Genomic DNA, 17,978 nt, shown 5'->3' on the forward strand with positions numbered 1-17,978 from the left:
TGGTAGCTATTAATTTAGGGATCTTGGCTTATCAGTGGCAGATTCCTTTTGGCTTTGAGAGGGCAGGCCAAGAGATGTGAGAACAGCTTTATCAACCCCTCCTCTGCTGTGGTACCATGCAGAGCAGTAATTTGGTGTAGTTGCACTTGGGACCAAGTTCTCTGTGCCTTCAGGGAAGCAGCCTGTAAGTGGATTAATGATGGAGCTTGGTCACAAAATCAAAGGAGGAGGGCTGTGGTGCCTCCCAAGTGTTCATTTTGCAGAGGAGGGTGAATTCAGCCTCTGTCCCAGCTGGCTGGCTGTTCACTCCCTGTGTGCTCAGGAGAGCAAACCCTCTCTGGAGTCCTTTTCCTTGTGTAGCTGCTCCTGTGAGCCAGCACGTAAATGGAAACAGATGGCCCCATCTCAGCGGTTAGTAGGAATCTCTCACTGCTGCAAAACTGCTAATGAAGTCTGGGGCTGGACTGAAGAGACAAGGCTGCTGTGCTGGTGGGCTGTGCTGGGCTCCTGCCTCAGTGCTGGGGTGCCTGTTACTGCCCCTCTGTCACAAGAGCACCAAGATTGCTGAGCTGACCCCCCAGCCTGGCCAACTGCGTTGTGTCCTGCAGCAGCTTCAGGCCAGGTGTTCATCTGGGTACTGCAGAGCCACCAGGACCTGTCAGTGTCCACCAGTCTTGGTAAATGATCTGTGTGGTCATCTTACTGTGGCCTCCAGACTGTGCAATTCACACCTGTTTTATGGAAGGGCATGGGGAGCCCTCTAGAATGTGACACAATCTCTACTGAGACTCTGAGCCAGATACTTCTTCATCTAAGGTTCTTTGCTCTGATTCAGTCTACAAACTCAGACTAACTCATTTTATTTTTGCCGTACTGGTCAACATCTCCCTGATAAGGAGAAGCAACACTCAGCAGTTACTGAGTATTACTCTTAAGCTTGGAAGAAACTTTGTTTAAATTCCCTTTGACAGCACAGTTTGATTTAGATGTTCAGTGACTTGAAGTTTTCTCCCATCATCACATAAAATGTGAATCTCCAGTCACACTGCAGGGCACAGGGAAGTGGTGAGTTGTGCAGCAAAGGTATAACCAGGCTTGGTGTTTGCTGGAGCAAGCAGGTGATGGAGAAGGGGAGAGAAAGGTGTTGGAAAGCATTCTTGATTCTGTTTTTGATTATTCTGACAGCTGCCCCCCAGGCACGGCCTCAGTGTCTGCGATGGCAGGGTACAAGGAGCCAATGTGAATGCTGCATGGCTGCACAACCACAGGCAAGTGGGGAGCAATGCTGGTCCCCAGCTGCCTCGCTGCCCTTACCTTTTCTTCTTCATTCATGCAGCAAACTGCCGGGCCCTGTATCTGCCTGGGTGGTCCCACAGCTGTGCCAGTGGCCCCTGACACAGCTGTGCCGGGTACCTCCTCAGGCAGCCAGGCCTGTGATGCCCCTTGGGAACGTCGTGCCTCGCTGCTGCCGTGATCCAGTGTGGGAACCAGTGTGTGCCAGGCCCTGGGAAGCCCAGCCAGGCTGCAAATGGTGCAAGAGGCACTGACTGCTTGATGGCTGCAGTGTCCCAGCCTCATGGCCTGGGAGCCTGGCACAGCTGGGTAATGCTCCATCCAGCTCTTGGTGGGCAGCCAGCAGTGGGCTGGCATGGATCACAGGGGAGAGAGTTGGCTCCAGGCTCCTGGGATCTTCTCAAAGGCATTTCAAAGCCCCTTGCATGGAGCAGGCAGCAGTTTGGGTTTTGCAGCCAGGTGCAGAATAGAAGCTACCAAGCCCAGGCAGTGATGTGGAGCTGCTGGAAATCTCGAGGGTTTCCACTGGAGGTCCGTGAGCTCCGTGCTCTGCATGGATTCAGGACATTGCCCATGGAGAACACAAGATGTCACAGGGTACAAGAGGACAGAATTGACAGATTGTCTTTGAAAGCTTCAGTCTGTACATCTCCTGTGGCAAAGTTGTGGATCCCAGCAGGAGAAGTCCTCTGTCAGGTGGAACTGATGTGTCTGTGCATCTCTGCAGGTCCTGGGGATGCTTGTGCAACCATCAGGGCTTTAGGTTTCAGTACTGCTTCCCAGAAAGCCACTTCTTAGTGGCAGGGGGAGGACAGGCAATCTTGTATGCTCAGTGAGGATCTCTTTGGATACTTCATCTGGGCACACAATCCTCTCCTTCTCTGGGAGCTCTGAGATACAGCTCTGTGTTAAATTACCCCAATTTCATCCTTGCTCCATCTCTTCCTCAGGTTTCCTGCAGGAGGGTGTTATGATCTTTTTCTGAGAGCATCTCACACCATGGCTGAGAATCAGGTACGCTTCTTTAGGCCCTGCCCAAAAGGAGTGTTTGGCACCACTGCTCATAAATGGAGATGTGCTGCAAGCCCAGTCCAGCTGATTGTGCATTCCTGCTGAGTGCCTCCAATTGCCAACATCACACTCATTGGATTCACGCTGTGATTTCTGTATCACCTGAGGAAAAGGAGCAGGGTGCAGCTATGGGTGAGAAGCCTGTGTTTGCCAGGCTGAAAAGGACAAATGCTACTCCAGTGAAGCACTCAGATCATCATGGAGTTCATTCTGCTGTTCATATTGAACCAAGAACAACATCCTTGGGAGGAAGGGAGCAGAATTTCCCTCTGACTAATGCTGTTGGATTGTGCAGGGCTGCAGGGGAACTGTTAGCCAGAAAAACCATCATGAGGGTAAAGGAAATGGAAAGGGAATCTAATTATCCATCTGCAAAGACAGATGCTGGTCCCGACACAAGGCCCAGCCCTGGGCAGACTGGTGTGGGCAGTGACGTTTGCACAGACCGTTTTTATGGAGGGGCTGGGAAATGGGCTCCTGGGAGTCCCCTGTGGGATAGCAGATGGTCCAGCACACATCACAGTGAGCCGGGGCAGACTGGGAGGCTCACAGCTGCTTTCCCCAGGAACACTGGCCTGTGGGGCTCCAAGGGACAGCATTTTGCAGCCAGGTATGGCTGTGTTGTGTGGGGATGGAGCTGGAGCTCAGGCAGAGCTGTGCTGGTGCAAAGGGAGGAGGGTGAGTGCATGGCTCCCTCTCAGCAGGCTCGTGTAGGTCAAGTGGGCTGGGGCTGCAAGCCCAGGGGTGAGGGTGGGAGGGAAGGGGAAGGTCCCTGTGCGCCTCTGCACAAGGACTCTGCATGGTACTGAGTGTGCAGAGGCAGCTGCCAGCATGGAGGGAGGGAGTGTGGCTGGAGCCTTGGAGTCCTTGTTGGAAGACCTGCAGGAGACCCCCTAGGAAGAAGGTGCCTCTACCTCCTTGTTCTGCAGAGTTTTTTGGGGTTATTGTTCACACAGTCCAAGGCCAGCTTTTCACTCCTTGGGTGCCTCCCAGAACTGAAGATTGCTTTAGAGAGCTGCCTTTCCCCCTTAATTAATGAAATTTAAAATTATTTGGTGAGCTGAGTGGGCTTACTCTCCTCTCTTGTGGGCATCAGCTACTCCTAAAGTTATGTTAATTGTAGCTGGAAGAGAGAGGTTGGGAGTTCTTCCAAGACAGTTGGCTTTCATTCTCCCAATAAGGTTTTCAGGAGCCTGCTGGGAGGACAGCAGGGTTAAGAAAGATCTCATTGCAGACATAGGCGTATCCATGAGATGAGTGAATTTGGAATGAATCAGGAGAATTTCTGCTTGAGTGGAACACCTTTGTTGTCCACTGCCTTGCTCTCCATGGTCTGTGCTCAGTGTGCTGTTTGCAGGTGTGGTGCCCCAGCCTGGACTGTCTGTCTTCCCCTGTGATGCCCTTGGATCAGCTCCTGCTGGACCAGGTGTAGGTGTCTCACAATGCTCAGAGGCCGTGATGTCCTCTCCAGGTCAGGATTCAGCCTCTTTGGTAGACAGGCCTGATCCTGCATCCCTTACTCACGTGAGCAGTCGTCTGTATTCCAAAGGGACTACTCGGTGAGTAAGGATCGCAGGATTGGGACCACTACCTGTAACATAGACTGCATCTTCTGTAGGATCCTGTCCCCAACCTCTTCCTATTCATGTATGTTAATGTGCATCAAGAACTTCCAAAACTGATGTTCTTGTCATTTGGACGGAGAACCTGAGAGCTGGAAGAAGCAGTTCTTTTCCTTTGCAGAGGATAAATCACCATTATTTTCCATCCTCTTCCACCAAAGCACTCTCAGCCCAGCCGGCTTCTGTGCCCCAGAGCAAGGTGTACCTGTTTGTCTCCCAAACATGTTCCTGGCATCCCAAGGCTGGCAGGGCTCTGCTCTGCCTCTCCCTGGTTTTCCCAGCTGTAGCTTTGAGATGAGAAGCCAGGCATCTACTTAAGCCCGATTTGTGCTGCGGATGAATCGGATGAATCGGAGATGAGCAGTAGTAGTGCCGAGACTGTCGCAGACCTTCCTGCACCACCTTGTTTCCCCCTCTGTCTTAACAGACTAAATTTGGAAACCTGTGTCCTGTGCTAAGGCGTGTGTTCGCAGTCGGAGGAAGCAGCGAGGGCAGGTTTGACCCGTCTGTTGGTTTCCGTGGCTCCTGGGGAAGCGGCCTGGGCTCCCCCGCTCGGACACGGCCCTTGCGCGGGCCGGCGCCTCCCTCCCGCGGGACGCTGCGGTACCGCACCGCGGCTCCTCCGCGGACAGCAGCCACCGAGGGGCTGCTGGAACACACCCAGCCGGCTCCACGTCTGCCCGCTTGGTTACATCGTGCAGATTATCCCAAATGAGGAGCTGGGTGTGAGAAGCTCTGTGAACTCGCTCCAGAGCAAGTCACGAGTTTAAACGAGCAGGAGGCAAATTACGGTCGTCGCTCTTTTTTAAGAGCTGGAAGTGGAGGCATGGCATGAGTCACACAGTGCTTCTTGGGAAGCACGAGGCACTTCAAGTGGAAGCATGGAGCACAAATACCTTTGAAATAGAATTTTATGCATTTCTGGAGGGATTATGTGACAAAGCAGCAGTGATCCTTGAGCGGAAATTAAAAGTTTGACCTGTGGGATAGGTAAAAGAAAAGATGAGGTCTGACTGCTGTGCAGATTGTGCTTGTGGCACTAAACATACAGGGGATTAATCCTGTGCTTTGGGATTTCTGCATTTCTTGTCTGGTATCTTGTTTTTTCCTGAGCATCACAGGATGAAGCCAGGCTAAAGCATCAGGGCTCTGATGCTCCCAGAAGCCACTTACATGGAGCCTTGCTTGCAAGTTTGAGGTTAAATTATTCATCACAGTTTAGATCAGCAAGGCTTTTTCCCTTGAATCAGGCCAGCAGAAGCCTCAGGGTGAGTGTGCAGCTCTGCTGGTGATCGAGCAGCAGAGTTCCAACCTTGATACCCGTGAGATTCATCTGTCTGAAGTCAGCACTGATGTTCCTTATAGTGGGAGAGGAGGCAGCAGGAGAAGAAGGTGGTAACTGAGCCCTGGAGGTTCCCAGCTATGCACCTGCATGGAGGACATTGGCTGTTCCTCAGCCTCCATTTCCCTAGTCCAAGCTGGGAATAGGTTTGCTGTCTGCTGCTGCTGCTGTTCAGCTTGAGCAAACAGCTTCTCTGGAACTGCCCTTCCCTTCGTCCTAGAAAACAGCCGGGAAGAAAATTTCCCTTCTGTGGGGAATTCTGAAAATAGCTTAGTTGCTTCAGAGGAAGAAACATAAATGCTGTTATTACGTGACTGTGCTGACCATGCCAAGCCATGGAGATGCAGTTTCACCAATCTTCCATGCAGGCCAGGCTGGCTGGGTGCATCCATGGTTGGACTCTGTTGCCTGGCTCTGTACTGCTCAAGAGTGTCTGTCTGGATCAGGCTGAAGTTTTCCCTTCCATGACATGCTCCTGGTTGTTCACCAAGGATGGAGCCTGAGCACTGCAGTCCCTAAGCCAGAAAACAGCTCCCCTGCAGGTGGAGGACTTCTCTGCTGTCCTCCACAGTTTGACAAAGAGCTGGTCTGTGAGGTGGGAAGGACTTGGTGCACCCCATGCCTGTGTTGCCCTCACTGACTGTTTGGCAGGTTGGGGCTGGGCAGGTTGTGGTTGTCTGCTCTGACACTCAGAAACCTGGATGCTGCAGCCAGCTTGACCCCCGAGCTCCTGCTGCAAGCTCCTGCCTGGAGAGGAGCTTCGAGGTGCCAGGGGAAGAAAACACTTTGGATTTTCTCTACATTTGGAAGTGCCAAGTTTTTCTCTGCTGAGCTCTGCTGCACACTGCACAAGATGTCCTGTGTTTTTCTTTTAAGGATGGTGTACATCAGATTCCTTGTTGGAGGAGCAGGCCAGGAGCAGTGGGCATTTCTAAGAGCTGTGTGGAAAGAGGACTGTGGTCAGAAGGGACAGGGGCAAAATAAGATTGGATTGGCTGTCTTTGGGAAGTTTGGACACAGATCAGCCTGAGCAAACAGCTCTGGGTGTGTCATGCAGCACGTCTGAGGGACACAAACGAGTCTGTCATTTATGGTTTGGTGACTCCGAGGATGCCAGATGAGCATCTCTAGGAGGGACAGGAGGCTGAGACCAGCTGACTGTCCTTCAGCATTTTGGAAGCCATAGCATTGGCCACTCAGTCTTAAGATGGTCTCTGTAGCCAAGACCGACTTTTCTGTCTCTTTTCCTAATCTGCTCCCTGAGTTATCAGGCATGATCTTCTGACTGGAATTCCTCCCTGGCTGCCGGTCCTGAGAGCATGTGTGATGTGTGAGAGCTCAAGGCACTAGGAGACAGTAGTTCCTTGTTCCTCTCTGCACTGTCAGCACAGCTCCTGGGGCCATGAACAACACTGTGGTTTTGTTGCAACCAAATCATTGTTGACTTCATCTGTGATCCCAGCCCAAAAGAATGTTCTGATTTGGTGCAGTGGGCTCGTGGGGGCACAGCGTGTCTCCATGTGCTTTTGGAAGATGCTTGTGGTTGGTGGCCATGTGGCCTGTGGCCCTCAGACAAGGGTTTTCTAAGTCATGAGAATTCACGGAGGTTGGAGAGGGTTTGCTTGCAGCTATTGTGGTTTATGGTGTGGAAGGACGTGTGAAACCTCCTGTTATCTTAAGAAAGTTTGGATGTGCCTTGGGTGTGTGTGCCACAAGCCATTGGTCTCACTGCCCAGCGCAGGCAGCACAGTGCTGTCACTGCTCCTCAGTCATGTGCCACTTGCAGACCCTGGGGGGAGAGTCCCCCAGGCCTGGAAAGCAAGGGTTAGGTGAATCTAGGAGTTAGAAGAAGTGTCATGAGCATGGCCTGACCTACCACTGAGCTGGGAGACCATTGCAGGGCTGTCAGCTCCCTGGGGAATGGAGCAGTGCTGCAGAGTGAGGGCAGAGCTGCCAAATGGGAACTTGTTCTGAGCAGTGGCAATTCCTGCCACACCTGGATCTCAGTCCAGGCCTTCTGCTTGACTGCTACACACAGAAACAACTGGGAACAAGACCCAGTGGGTGTAATTAAGGATGCTGCTGGCAACGCAGGGTGGTTTGAAGAAGGTATCAGGTGTGTCGTATGAAAGCTCTTGTATGGCAGGGGTACATGGTGGAGGCCCTGGATTGTGGCCCAAGGTGACCAGGGCAGGCCCTGCTGCTCTGGCACTCTGTGGAGTCACTGCTGGAGCCCTGCAGATCCCAGAGAAGCAGCAGGAGCTCTGGCTGAGAGCGAGGCAGGAGTATGGATGCAGCCTGTGTCCTTCCCACTGGTGAGCAGAAAGCTGCTCAGGAACCCGTGGGGCAAGGGACAGGTTCCTCCAGCACCACAAGTGCTGTCATCTCCTGTCACTTCATTATACATGCTGTGGTATTAACCTCCTGGTTTCCAGAATGGTGTGACTATATGAAATTAGGAGCTTTTTGTCACTTTTATATAAATTCCTGTTCAGTTTTTATGGCTGTCCAGAAAAGCTGGAAGGCATATTTTATAGAAAGGTTCAGAACCCAGACTTGAATGGCTTCTTTGATGTGCTGGGCTGTTGTTGGGTTGGGTTCATCTGCTTAATGAACACACAGATACTTCCTTGTTCTGAAACGTCTTCAGACCTTGAATGGTTGCTGTAGGATCTAGAATGCATCTGCTGCTGTTCCCATTGGATTCAGAGATGAGGCTGCAATAGAGCCGGGGCTGGACAGGAGATCAGCCCGCACCACGTGGGGACAGACCCACGTCAAACAGGATTGCTCTCTGGGGGCTATATTTGAACCCTGCTTTTTGGGGGTTTGTGGACCCTTGAGACCTTCACCCACACAGCCAGAAGCAGCGCATTTTTGCCGAGAGCAGGTTTCCTCCAGCAAACCTTTGTCTCGGCTGCGTCAGACAGGGTATGTAAGAAATCCCGCAGCTGAATAGGCCCATCTGTCAGGCGGAGTCAGAGCGGTGGCAGGGACAGCATCCGGTACGTGCGCAGCCTCTCCGCGGGACACTGGCGGGGCGACAGACATCGCCTCTGGCCTGCGGCCGCGGTGGCCTTTGTCCTGTCCTCGCTGGCAGGCTCCTCCCGCGGCACAGGCGGAGGCAGGAAATCCCGGGCAGCTGCCTGGGAGCCTCCTCGCCTTTCCTCGCCTTTCCGCGGCTCTCCTCCTCGCCTCGGCACCGGGGCGAGCCGAGCCAGCCCTGCGTGTGTGTGCACGCGTGGGCGGGGGGGCTGCCGCATGGATTTAGCGAAGGCTGGGAGGGAACACATGGGTTGGGGTTTTTCCCTTGGCCCGCGGTGGCTGTCCGTCCGTCCTGCCGGCCGCGGTGATGGATTCGATCATTATTCAGGAGCGGTTAGTGGAGCGGCTGCTGTCTCCCCGGACGCAGGCACAGCGAAGCCACCCGGGCAAGCTGAAGGTACAGGGATGTATTTATAGCGCCGGGCAGCGGCGGGGACAGGAGGGGGGAGGATGGTGCCCGAGAAGACGCGCGCAGCACAAGATGAGAGCTCTGAGGAGCAGGGGAGCGGAAAGACGGCGGTAAGGGAGGGACGGCGGGCACGGACACCGGGCAGCGGGGCCCGGGGGGCACGGACACCGGGCAGCGGGGCCCGGGGGGCACGGACACCGGGCAGCGGGGCCCGGGGGGCACGGACACCGGGCAGCGGGGCCCGGGGGGCACGGACACGGGGCAGCGGGGCCCGGGGGGCACGGACACCGGGCAGCGGGGCCCGGGGGGCACGGACACGGGGCAGCGGGGCCCGGGGGGCACGGACACCGGGCAGCGGGGCCCGGGGGGCACGGACACCGGGCAGCGGGGCCCGGGGGGCACGGACACCGGGCAGCGGGGCCCGGGGGGCACGGACACCGGGCAGCGGGGCCCGGGGGGCACGGACACAGGGCAGCGGGGCACGGACACGGGGCAGCGGGGCCCGGGGGGCACGGACACGGGGCAGCGGGGCCCGGGGGGCACGGACACCGGGCAGCGGGGCCCGGACACAGGGCAGCGGGGCCCGGGGGGCACGGACACGGGGCAGCGGGGCCCGGGGGGCAGTGCCAGATGCCCGACGCTTTTGTGCGGTTATTCGGTGCTGTGATTCCTGTGTGAATGGCGTTTGTGTGCCTGGCGGGGGCTCGGGGCAGGAGTCAGCGCTGTGTATGCCCACACGCAGCCCCGTTTGTGTTAATTAACGCTGTGTTAATGCTGTGCTTTGCTGGCCGCTTTCCTTCTCTTCGGCTAGTGCTGGTGGGCGAGTGGTGTTGCCGATGCTCCTGTGCTCAGCCCCAGGCCCGAGCAGCAGATGTCCGTGGCAGATGCCTCGGGGGCTGTTTGTGTTATGAATTTATGCAGCTTTCTGCAATGGAAGGAAGCAAAGAGTCTGCCTGTCCTCCCGGGCTGGGCTGTGCTGGTCCGTGCAGCCGTGGCCGGAGGGGAAGGCTGCGGGAAGGGCTGCCTGCGAGGGAGCTGGATGCCTTCTGCTGGACGCTGACACCGGCAGGGCCCCTTCCCCCTGCAGAGGCGCCGGGATCCCAGCACAGCTCCATCATTTCTGGGGCTTGCTCCAGAGCTTGATAGCGATTATTCTTCACATTTTCTGCGATCCCATGATGTTTAATTTTAGCCCTTCTGAATATAGCCAGCAAGGCCCCTTTTATCCCCAGGCTGAATGGTGAAGTCACGTGAGATCTGGGTTGGTTTAAACAGCACATCCACCAGAGAAGTGAGGAGGGAATTGGGAAGGACAGAAGCGATGGAGGCTGTACTTGGAGGTGCAGACAACCCTGTGAACACCTCAGTACCGGGATAGCTTCTCCTCTGTGCGACACATCCTGAATGTTTCTATGCCTCCGACAGGAACAGGGCTGGAGCCCACCCAGGGCTTTGTTGTTTGGCTGGAACTCCCAGGGAGAGCACTGGCTGCCAGGGGAGCCCGGCCACCTCGGCTGGGTGTTAGAGGATGTGACATGTTGCTGTAATGCCTGGTGAACCAGCAAGCATGTGCCAAAGGAGAGTATGGGTGTATTTTGCTTGGCCTGAGATGCTTTGGTTTGTGACAGGGTCCTAAAGATTGGCCACAGCTCTTGGTGGCCTCTGTGGTGGTGTGTGGGGCACGTTCCCAGGCACGTGGTAGCGGGATGCCAGTGGGAACAAAGGCAGCAGCATGGAGCAGGCAGTGGGAGAGGGGCTCCTTGTGCCAGAGTGCCGCTGGCTTGGCTGGCTGAGGCCCTTTCCTGACAGCTGGAGCTGGCAAGGGAAGCACAGTGCATGAACCAGCTGTCATGGCTTTTGTCAGCCTGATGGGACCTGACTTGTGAGGGTCAAGAGCACAGGGAGGGGCTGTGATGCATTTAGGAACTCCCTCCATCCAAGCCTCTGATCTGTGAGTGGATTTTATGTTTCCATAACCCAGAAAGCCCCCTGCTTCTGTCAGTAGCCCTCCCAGGCCCCTCCACCCCATGCTCAGTTGCTCTGCAGATAGTACCTGCAGGTGGTGAGCAGTTAGAGCTTTGGGCAAGGCACACACCAGGCTCAGGAGGCTACTTGGGCTCCAGAAGTGCCATGCTGATGCTGCCATGCTGGCAGAGGTGGTGGTGGTGCCTGTCATGGTGCCTGAATACGACTGGGATAGGAGCACACACTGTGTCTCAAAGGAAGGTGAAATGTGAACCTTTTCAGTGAAGAACCACAAGTAAAGGCTGGTGCAGAGACCACACTGCTGTTCCTGAGAGAGGGCTGTTATAAGAAGAGAAGCTCACTTTGCATCTCTTGCCTTCACCCTTGACAGGGCTCTGCAGTGTATTCATGGCGGGTCAGAGGGAGACATGGCTGGAGACAGGGTTTTTCCCCTCACAGGTCTGGCTGCCCCCATCGTGAGGGAAACTCTTCTGTTGGTGTTGCACTCAGCACTGACCTTCCTTTCTGCAAGGGAAATGACTGCATGAGTCACGGGTAAAGGGCAGTGTCCTGCACCAGCTGGGATGTGCTCCTTTTGAATATCGTGATTCCACGTTGCTGTGGGGAGGCAACCACAGGTACAGCAAATCCACGCTGTCTTGGTTGGGCTGTACAGAGAGGAGATCAGGTTCAGCCAGTTACACCTGGCAGAAGGTAGTGGCATTGCACCAGAGCACAGCTCCCCAGTGTCAGCCCTTAGTCATCTAGGTTAAAAAAATCAAAACAAGAGAAACACACCCCAAGCCTCAGCTATGGTTTCATTAGCACATTACTAGTACTATTTCACATGTCAAGTCTCTGGAGAGAGCAGGTGATCGTTTTCTTTCCAAAGTCTGGTAGAGATCAGGGCAGGAAAAGCACAAAAGGGAAGTGTGTATTTGTGGTGCTTGCTGGGAAACACTGGATCTTTTACTGTGAGGTGTTGGCTGTTACGTGTCCACTTTGGCTGTGCTCATGGGTGTGTTTTACCAGCAAGTGAAGCAGCTGTGAGGCAGCTCTAGTACTGAGAGACAGAGGCTGGAAGCTGTCTTTTCTTCCTCATTTTTGTGACCTTGCAATTATCACGTTTCTCACTCTGCTCTGTGCACCTCATTTGCCCTCTGCTGAGCCCTTTGGGTGGTGGTTTGTGGTGTCCTCCAGGCAGGCATTGCTTTGCTGCATGCAGCTTGTCAGAGCTGCCATCACTCATCACCGGGGGTCTCGCTGTGCTGCTGCTCGGGATGTCACTGCCTTTTACATCAGTCATTACAGCCGCCAGTGGAGCACTTCGGGCACTCTCTAATTCTCCTCTTTTCTCTAATTTCCTTTTCTCTGTCCTTTCCTGACTTTCCAGACTGTGGGGTGGTGAAACAACATTGCCTTGGCTATGGGAGGTGAGGGGGATCCAAGCCCACAGTCACTCAGGGCTAAAATGACCAAGTTTCAGACCCAAACCTAACCTCAGTTGCCAGAAGGTAGTGACAGTGCTAAAGGACGGAGTCCTTGGGCCATGATGGCCATCAGCCACATCTGTTCCATCTCAGTGGGCAGCTCCAGAGCAGCCATAAATTGGGAGGAGGAGAATCTCTGTCTTCCCTGCTCAGTGTCCCCAGTGGAACTTTGCAGTCTGTCAGACTGAGGATGCCCAGGGGCTCTCACACAGGTGGACATGCAGCTGTAGGCAGCTGCTTGGGAGCAACGTGTCCCACCTGCAGTGTGGAAATAGGTGCAAGTCAGCATTGCCCTAAGCTCAGCACCCTGGATCATGTTTTGTATTTATTTGAGTGTGTGGCCCAGGAATGGAGACAGTTAAATTTATGAATGGAAGTGTTCCCTGCTGTTCCTGGAGAATGGGTGAGGGCAGTCATGTGCTTGAAGACATCCATGGAATAGGAGCTAGGGCCAGTTTTGAGGAACTCTTGGCTCTGTGGATGTATCTGTGGTGTGAATCCCAGTGGTATGATTATATTCAGTGTTGTTGAAATGCAGAGTCTACCACGTCTCTAGCTCAGGCATTTGTGAATGGCTTAGTGTGCTTGTACAGAGCGTGTGCCATGCTTGTGGGGTGCCTGTGGATTTTGTGCTCTGATAGAGCACTCAGTGACAAGGGGCTGTGTCTGGGGGGTGGTTGGGTGGTAGGTAACACTCCAATAATACTTGATGTAATACCCTCACCAAAATCATCTTAGTTCTATTATCAATATTTCCACATCCTTCCACTTCCCATGCTCCTTGAACTTTGGTCTCTTCAGAAATAACACAAGCGATTACTCAGGATTTCCTTTTATTCAGCCAGGAGTGGCTGTGACACAGCAAGAAATAATCCCCTCTCAGGTCAAGCAGAAGCTGAGCCACTTGTACCTTCCTCTAGACGTGGCTCAAGACAGTGCAAGCCCCGAGGTGCTAATTACAGAGCTCTCCATCATGTAGCACATGCCTCTGGTGGGAAGGATGTGGGAATGACCTGGGGGGAGGTGGCATTTGGTGACCCTGCTGTGAAGGGGACCTGACTGTGCAGGTGAAGCAGTTAGGAAGGCTGTCAGCCGCAGCCCTGGATGTGTTCTCTGGTGGGAGTGGTGAGATGTGCCTATTCCCTTGTGCTCTTTGTGCTGGGAAGCTGCCGGGAGTGTGGCCAAGCAGGGACATGTCCTTTTGTGGCACCTGTGGGACAGGCACATGTGGGAAGAGGAGGCGTGTGCCTTGCCCTTCACTGCTTCCAGGGCAGGGACTGGCCTCTCCTCCAGCCCTTGGCGCTGCCCAAGGGGCTCTTTGAGTCCCACTGGCTGTCGGTGTGTGAGGCTCAGGCAGAAGGAGTGGCACTCTCTGACCTGCTGCCATCAACCTCTGCCCCGCAGGACCATGAGAAGCAGTACGTGGGCTTTGCCACTCTGCCCAACCAGGTCCACCGGAAATCCGTCAAGAAGGGTTTCGACTTCACCCTGATGGTTGCAGGTGAGGCTGCCCGTGCATGGAGGTGGGTATGTGGAGGGAACCAGCTCCTCACTTCCCTTAGGTGCTCCCATAGCACCTGGATCCTCCCCTCGCTCTGTTCTGGTCCTTGTCTCAGGCCTTGCTTTGCTCCCCAGCCTGTGGCAGTTCCCCCAGGAGGAGCAAACCCCTCCTGACCCCTCACAGCCCACTCCAGCAAGCTTTTCCTCCAACAGTGACTGCTCTGGGTGGTGAAGGCAGGGTCGAACAGAGACTGAGGGAAAGGAAGTGGAGGGAGAATGGGGGAGCTGAGAGATCACATTTGTACAAGACTGAGATATTTTGCAGCAAAAGGCTTTCCACTGCTGGAAAAATATAGTGCCAATGAACAGCTCCTGACAGCTCGTCTCTCTTGCTTCCTCTGGCTCAGGATTCAAAGCCTTGTTCAAAGTTTCATTTGTAAGTCAATTAGTGGGTCATGTTGCTTGCTTTTTCCTCCTCCCCTTTGCGCTGTCAATTAGGAGAGTCTGGTCTGGGCAAATCCACGCTGGTGAATAGCCTGTTCCTGACAGACCTCTACAAAGACAGAAAGCTCCTCAATGCAGAGGGTAAGTTGGGGGCAAAGCAGGGTGAATGGGACTGTCCTAAGGACTAGCACTTTGGCTCCTTGCTTCAGCAGCAGCTACAAGCTTGGCTGGGTCCCAGCCCTCTTGTTTGTGGCTCTGCCCTCCTTTGTGTCTGCTAAGGCACAAGAATCGAGAAAAATGGTTTGGCTGTAAGGCTCTTCTGTCCTTTGAAGGGAAGATGAGGCTGCAGAGCAGCACTAACCCTTTGGGATGAGATATTGAGATTTTGTCTTTTGTTCTTGGATGCTGGAGTATGGTAAGGATTCCCCTTCCCCAGTGACTGGACAAAATGTTCAGAACAGCTGGGCTACAGCCGCTTCAGAGGGTTGTGTGTCTTCTTGGAGTCTGTCTGCCTGCTGCTAGCCTCCTCCTGCAGTACCACCCCCTTGAGGCTCCTTAGGGCATGAGCTGGGCTTTTTGAAACCCGTGTTACTCCCTGTGTGTGGGAAGAGGGAGCTGGCTTGTCATGGGTGCAGTGGGGACCCCAGCATTACAGCCTGGCTTAACTCGTGTGCTCCTGTTCAAAGAGAGGATCAACCAGACAGTGGAGATCATCAAGCACACAGTGGACATTGAGGAGAAGGGTGTCAAGCTGAAGCTGACCATAGTGGACACCCCAGGCTTTGGAGATGCTGTTAACAACACTGAGTGGTGAGCAGGGCACTGCTGCCTTCCTTTTTGTCCTTGACCTCAGTCATTAGGAGACAGGAGACACTACTGATGATTTTGTTTTGATTGAATTGCCCTTCCCAGCTGGAAGCCCATCACCGACTACATTGACCAGCAGTTTGAACAGTATTTCCGTGATGAAAGTGGCCTGAACCGGAAGAACATCCAGGACAACCGAGTGCATTGCTGCCTTTACTTCATCTCTCCCTTTGGGCACGGGTGAGAGCCCACACTGCAGGCCTGGGGGTGACTCAGAGCAGAGGGAAGACCCTTGTGCCCCAGGATTGCCCTGCAGCAGCTTGTACACTGCCAGGGCTGTTGGCACAGGAGAGGAGCTGTCTGGATGTTCTCCCTCTGCCAAGCATCACGGCACTCCCTTCCCCTCACTGGCAGGACAGACAGCCTGTGAACAGGCAGAGCAGATCTCCCTCAGGCCTTACAGCCTGATTTGAAAATCAGGAGAAATAATGCCATGCAGACTTGTGTGTTCCTATTTAGCTAAGCTGGACTGATGTAGGAAAGGGAGTTTTAAGCTGCCTTCAGTCCCTGCCCCTTACTGGCTCATGTGTCAGCCTAGCCTGCACAGCTGAAGGGGCTGTGTTCATGCCTGTGGGACAGGACAGCTGGAGGAGACCCCAGGCTGTGGCCTGGGCAGAATTTGGCCTGCAAGGGGGCAAATACCCAGCCTGTGTCTGTATGAGACACTCAGCAGCTAAAATTGGAGACAGCTTTCCTGAAGGAACGGCCCTAGCTGAGGGCTGTCTCAGTGCTCCTGCAGAGGCTTTGTGACAGTCCTTTTCCCTTTCCCTTTGTGCTGGGTGACTGAGGGAGGCTGCAGGGGGAGCTGCCCAGTGTGTCTTTGCTAACAGTGTCCCTCATTCCTCCTGCAGGCTGAGGCCTGTGGATGTTGAGTTCATGAAGGCTCTGCATGAGAAGGTCAACATTGTGCCCCTGATTGCCAAAGCTGACTGCCTGATCCCCTCCGAGATCCGGAAGCTAAAAGAGAGGGTGAGATGCTCTTTCTGTACAGTTATCCCTGAAGTAGTGGCAGGGATGAGCCAAGGGAGGGGAGATAGAGACATGTATTTATGTGTCTGTACAGCATGTCTGTGTGTATATATATACATATACACACACACAGTATCTGCACATACAGCTGCAGCTGTGCTCTGCTGTGAGAAGGGAAGTCAGCAGAGAGGCTGACTGTAGAAGAAACATCAAATCCTTTTGCCATCTGTAGGCTATAGTGAACCATGGTAGCATAAACAGAATAAACCCAGCATCTCTGTATTGTTTAGGTTTACATCCTTTTGGTTTTGTCTTGCATGGGTGCAGATCCGGGAAGAGATCGACAAATTTGGCATTAAGGTGTACCAGTTTCCTGAGTGTGACTCTGATGAAGATGAGGAGTTCAAGCAGCAAGACAGAGAGCTGAAGGTAAGGAATCTGCTCGGCAGGGCCTGGGGAATCAGGCTCATGGGTATGTGGGTCAGTCCAAAAGGAACCACAGCTACCCTGCTTGTGCTGGAGGCCTGTGCTAGTGCTACCCAGGGAGCAGCCTTGGCTGGTGGATGGCCTGGAGGAGGTGCTGATATCCTTGTTGGTGCCGTGAAGTCAAGTGTGGCATGAACCCACGGCCCTTCTGCTCTCCCTCTAGGCAGTGTCAGTCTTTCCTCCATCTGCCCCAGCCTGCGTGTTTAAGATGAAAGCTGGGTTGTACAGCAGTTCTGAGCACCTGTTTCTGGGTGATGCCATCAGCAAGGAGGAGAGATTTGTGAGTGATTAGGCACTGCTGTGACACATTAGTTGTGCTGGGGGACACAGCACGATCATACAGGCGTATCTGGAGGCCCCAGCAGCCCATCCTCACCGCCTCCCAAGCCTGTGTGTGCATGCAGTGTGGCCTTGTTTCTCCTGTCAGAGGGGCACAATGGGCTTTGACTCCCTTCTGAGCAGAGAGGAGCACAGCCTGTACATTCCTGCTCTTGGTGTACATTGTCCCACTTGCTTGGTGTCCCAGCCTCTGCTCTGGCTTCCTTGTAGAGCTTCCCCTTAATGAAGGGCTGCAGGCACCTGCAGACACACGGCTTCCCTCAGGACAGCTGAGGTCAGGCTGAGAACTAGGCTGCCTGTAGATGCCAGTGCTTTAGGCTTGTCTCTGCAAGTGGGTTGTGATGCCCTGCTCTGTGGCGTGTGTGGATGTTCCTGTGCCTCTCCTACAGCACGTTCCCCGTGCTGCTGTGCTGTGCCTGAGCTGGCCCCGGTGCAGGGAGCCGTGGCAGCTGGGGCTGAGCTGGGCTCAGGGTGCCTCTCGTTCCAGGAGAGCGCTCCCTTTGCCGTCATCGGCAGTAACACTGTGGTGGAGGCCAAAGGCCAGCGCGTCCGTGGACGGCTCTACCCCTGGGGCATTGTGGAAGGTAAGCACGGAGCCTGGGAGCGCTGGGAGGAGGGGCAGGCAGGCATTTCCAACAGGGGTGGCAGGGGAGAGCTGGGATTGCCTGCGCCACCTTTGGCACGCGGCAGGGGACAAGGTAGGGTACAGACTGAGGCACGGGACTGGCTCAGGAGCTCTGTGTTAGTGGGAGTGTGTCCAATCATCCACCCCTTGCCAATGAAGAAGAGAGGCTCCAGTGTGAATGGATGAATGCCTGAGCTTTAATGTGCACTAGGACGTGGCTTATTAAGCGGGGGAGGCTGGGCATTGCCCGTTTGTTTTCTGGGGCTAAGCTGTTGCCCTCAGCCAAACAATCACAAACCCTCGTGTACTCCCTCCTCTGCTGCTGCTACTCTAAGTGCTGGATTGCTGGGTTGGATGCTGTGCTGATGCACACTGTTTGTCTCCAACTTTCTTCCTTTCTAAAGGGAGAAATTTCATAAAGCTCTTAGGCAGAATAACCCTGGAATGGCTTTTGCTGTTGTGGCTGATTTACCCTTGCTGGTTTGTTGCTTTAAGACCTTGCAGCTTTAGA

General features: G+C 54.3%; 1 protein-coding gene across 4 annotated transcripts in view; it reads left to right on the top strand.

The window, feature by feature from the left end:
* SEPTIN5 (septin 5) overlaps positions 1–17,978 on the top strand; it is a 42,821-nt gene that overhangs the window by 18,495 nt on the left and 6,348 nt on the right. Inside the window, exons 1-8 of one of the 4 annotated variants that reach the window (XM_066331423.1) lie at positions 2,247–2,307; positions 13,642–13,738; positions 14,236–14,322; positions 14,868–14,991; positions 15,094–15,228; positions 15,900–16,017; positions 16,345–16,446; positions 17,330–17,426. In XM_066331423.1, coding sequence (XP_066187520.1) covers positions 2,293–2,307; positions 13,642–13,738; positions 14,236–14,322; positions 14,868–14,991; positions 15,094–15,228; positions 15,900–16,017; positions 16,345–16,446; positions 17,330–17,426 — 775 coding nt within the window. In that variant the 5' untranslated portion in view covers positions 2,247–2,292. Of the gene's footprint in view, positions 1–2,246; positions 2,308–8,514; positions 8,771–8,797; positions 8,893–13,641; positions 13,739–14,235; positions 14,323–14,867; positions 14,992–15,093; positions 15,229–15,899; positions 16,018–16,344; positions 16,447–17,329; positions 17,427–17,978 lie in introns of those variants that run through there. The other 3 variants (XM_066331421.1, XM_066331422.1, XM_066331424.1) reach the window with 3 other exon arrangements.

Source organism: Sylvia atricapilla, chromosome 17, assembly GCF_009819655.1.
Source record: "Sylvia atricapilla isolate bSylAtr1 chromosome 17, bSylAtr1.pri, whole genome shotgun sequence".
Taxonomy (NCBI): Eukaryota; Metazoa; Chordata; class Aves; order Passeriformes; family Sylviidae; genus Sylvia; species Sylvia atricapilla.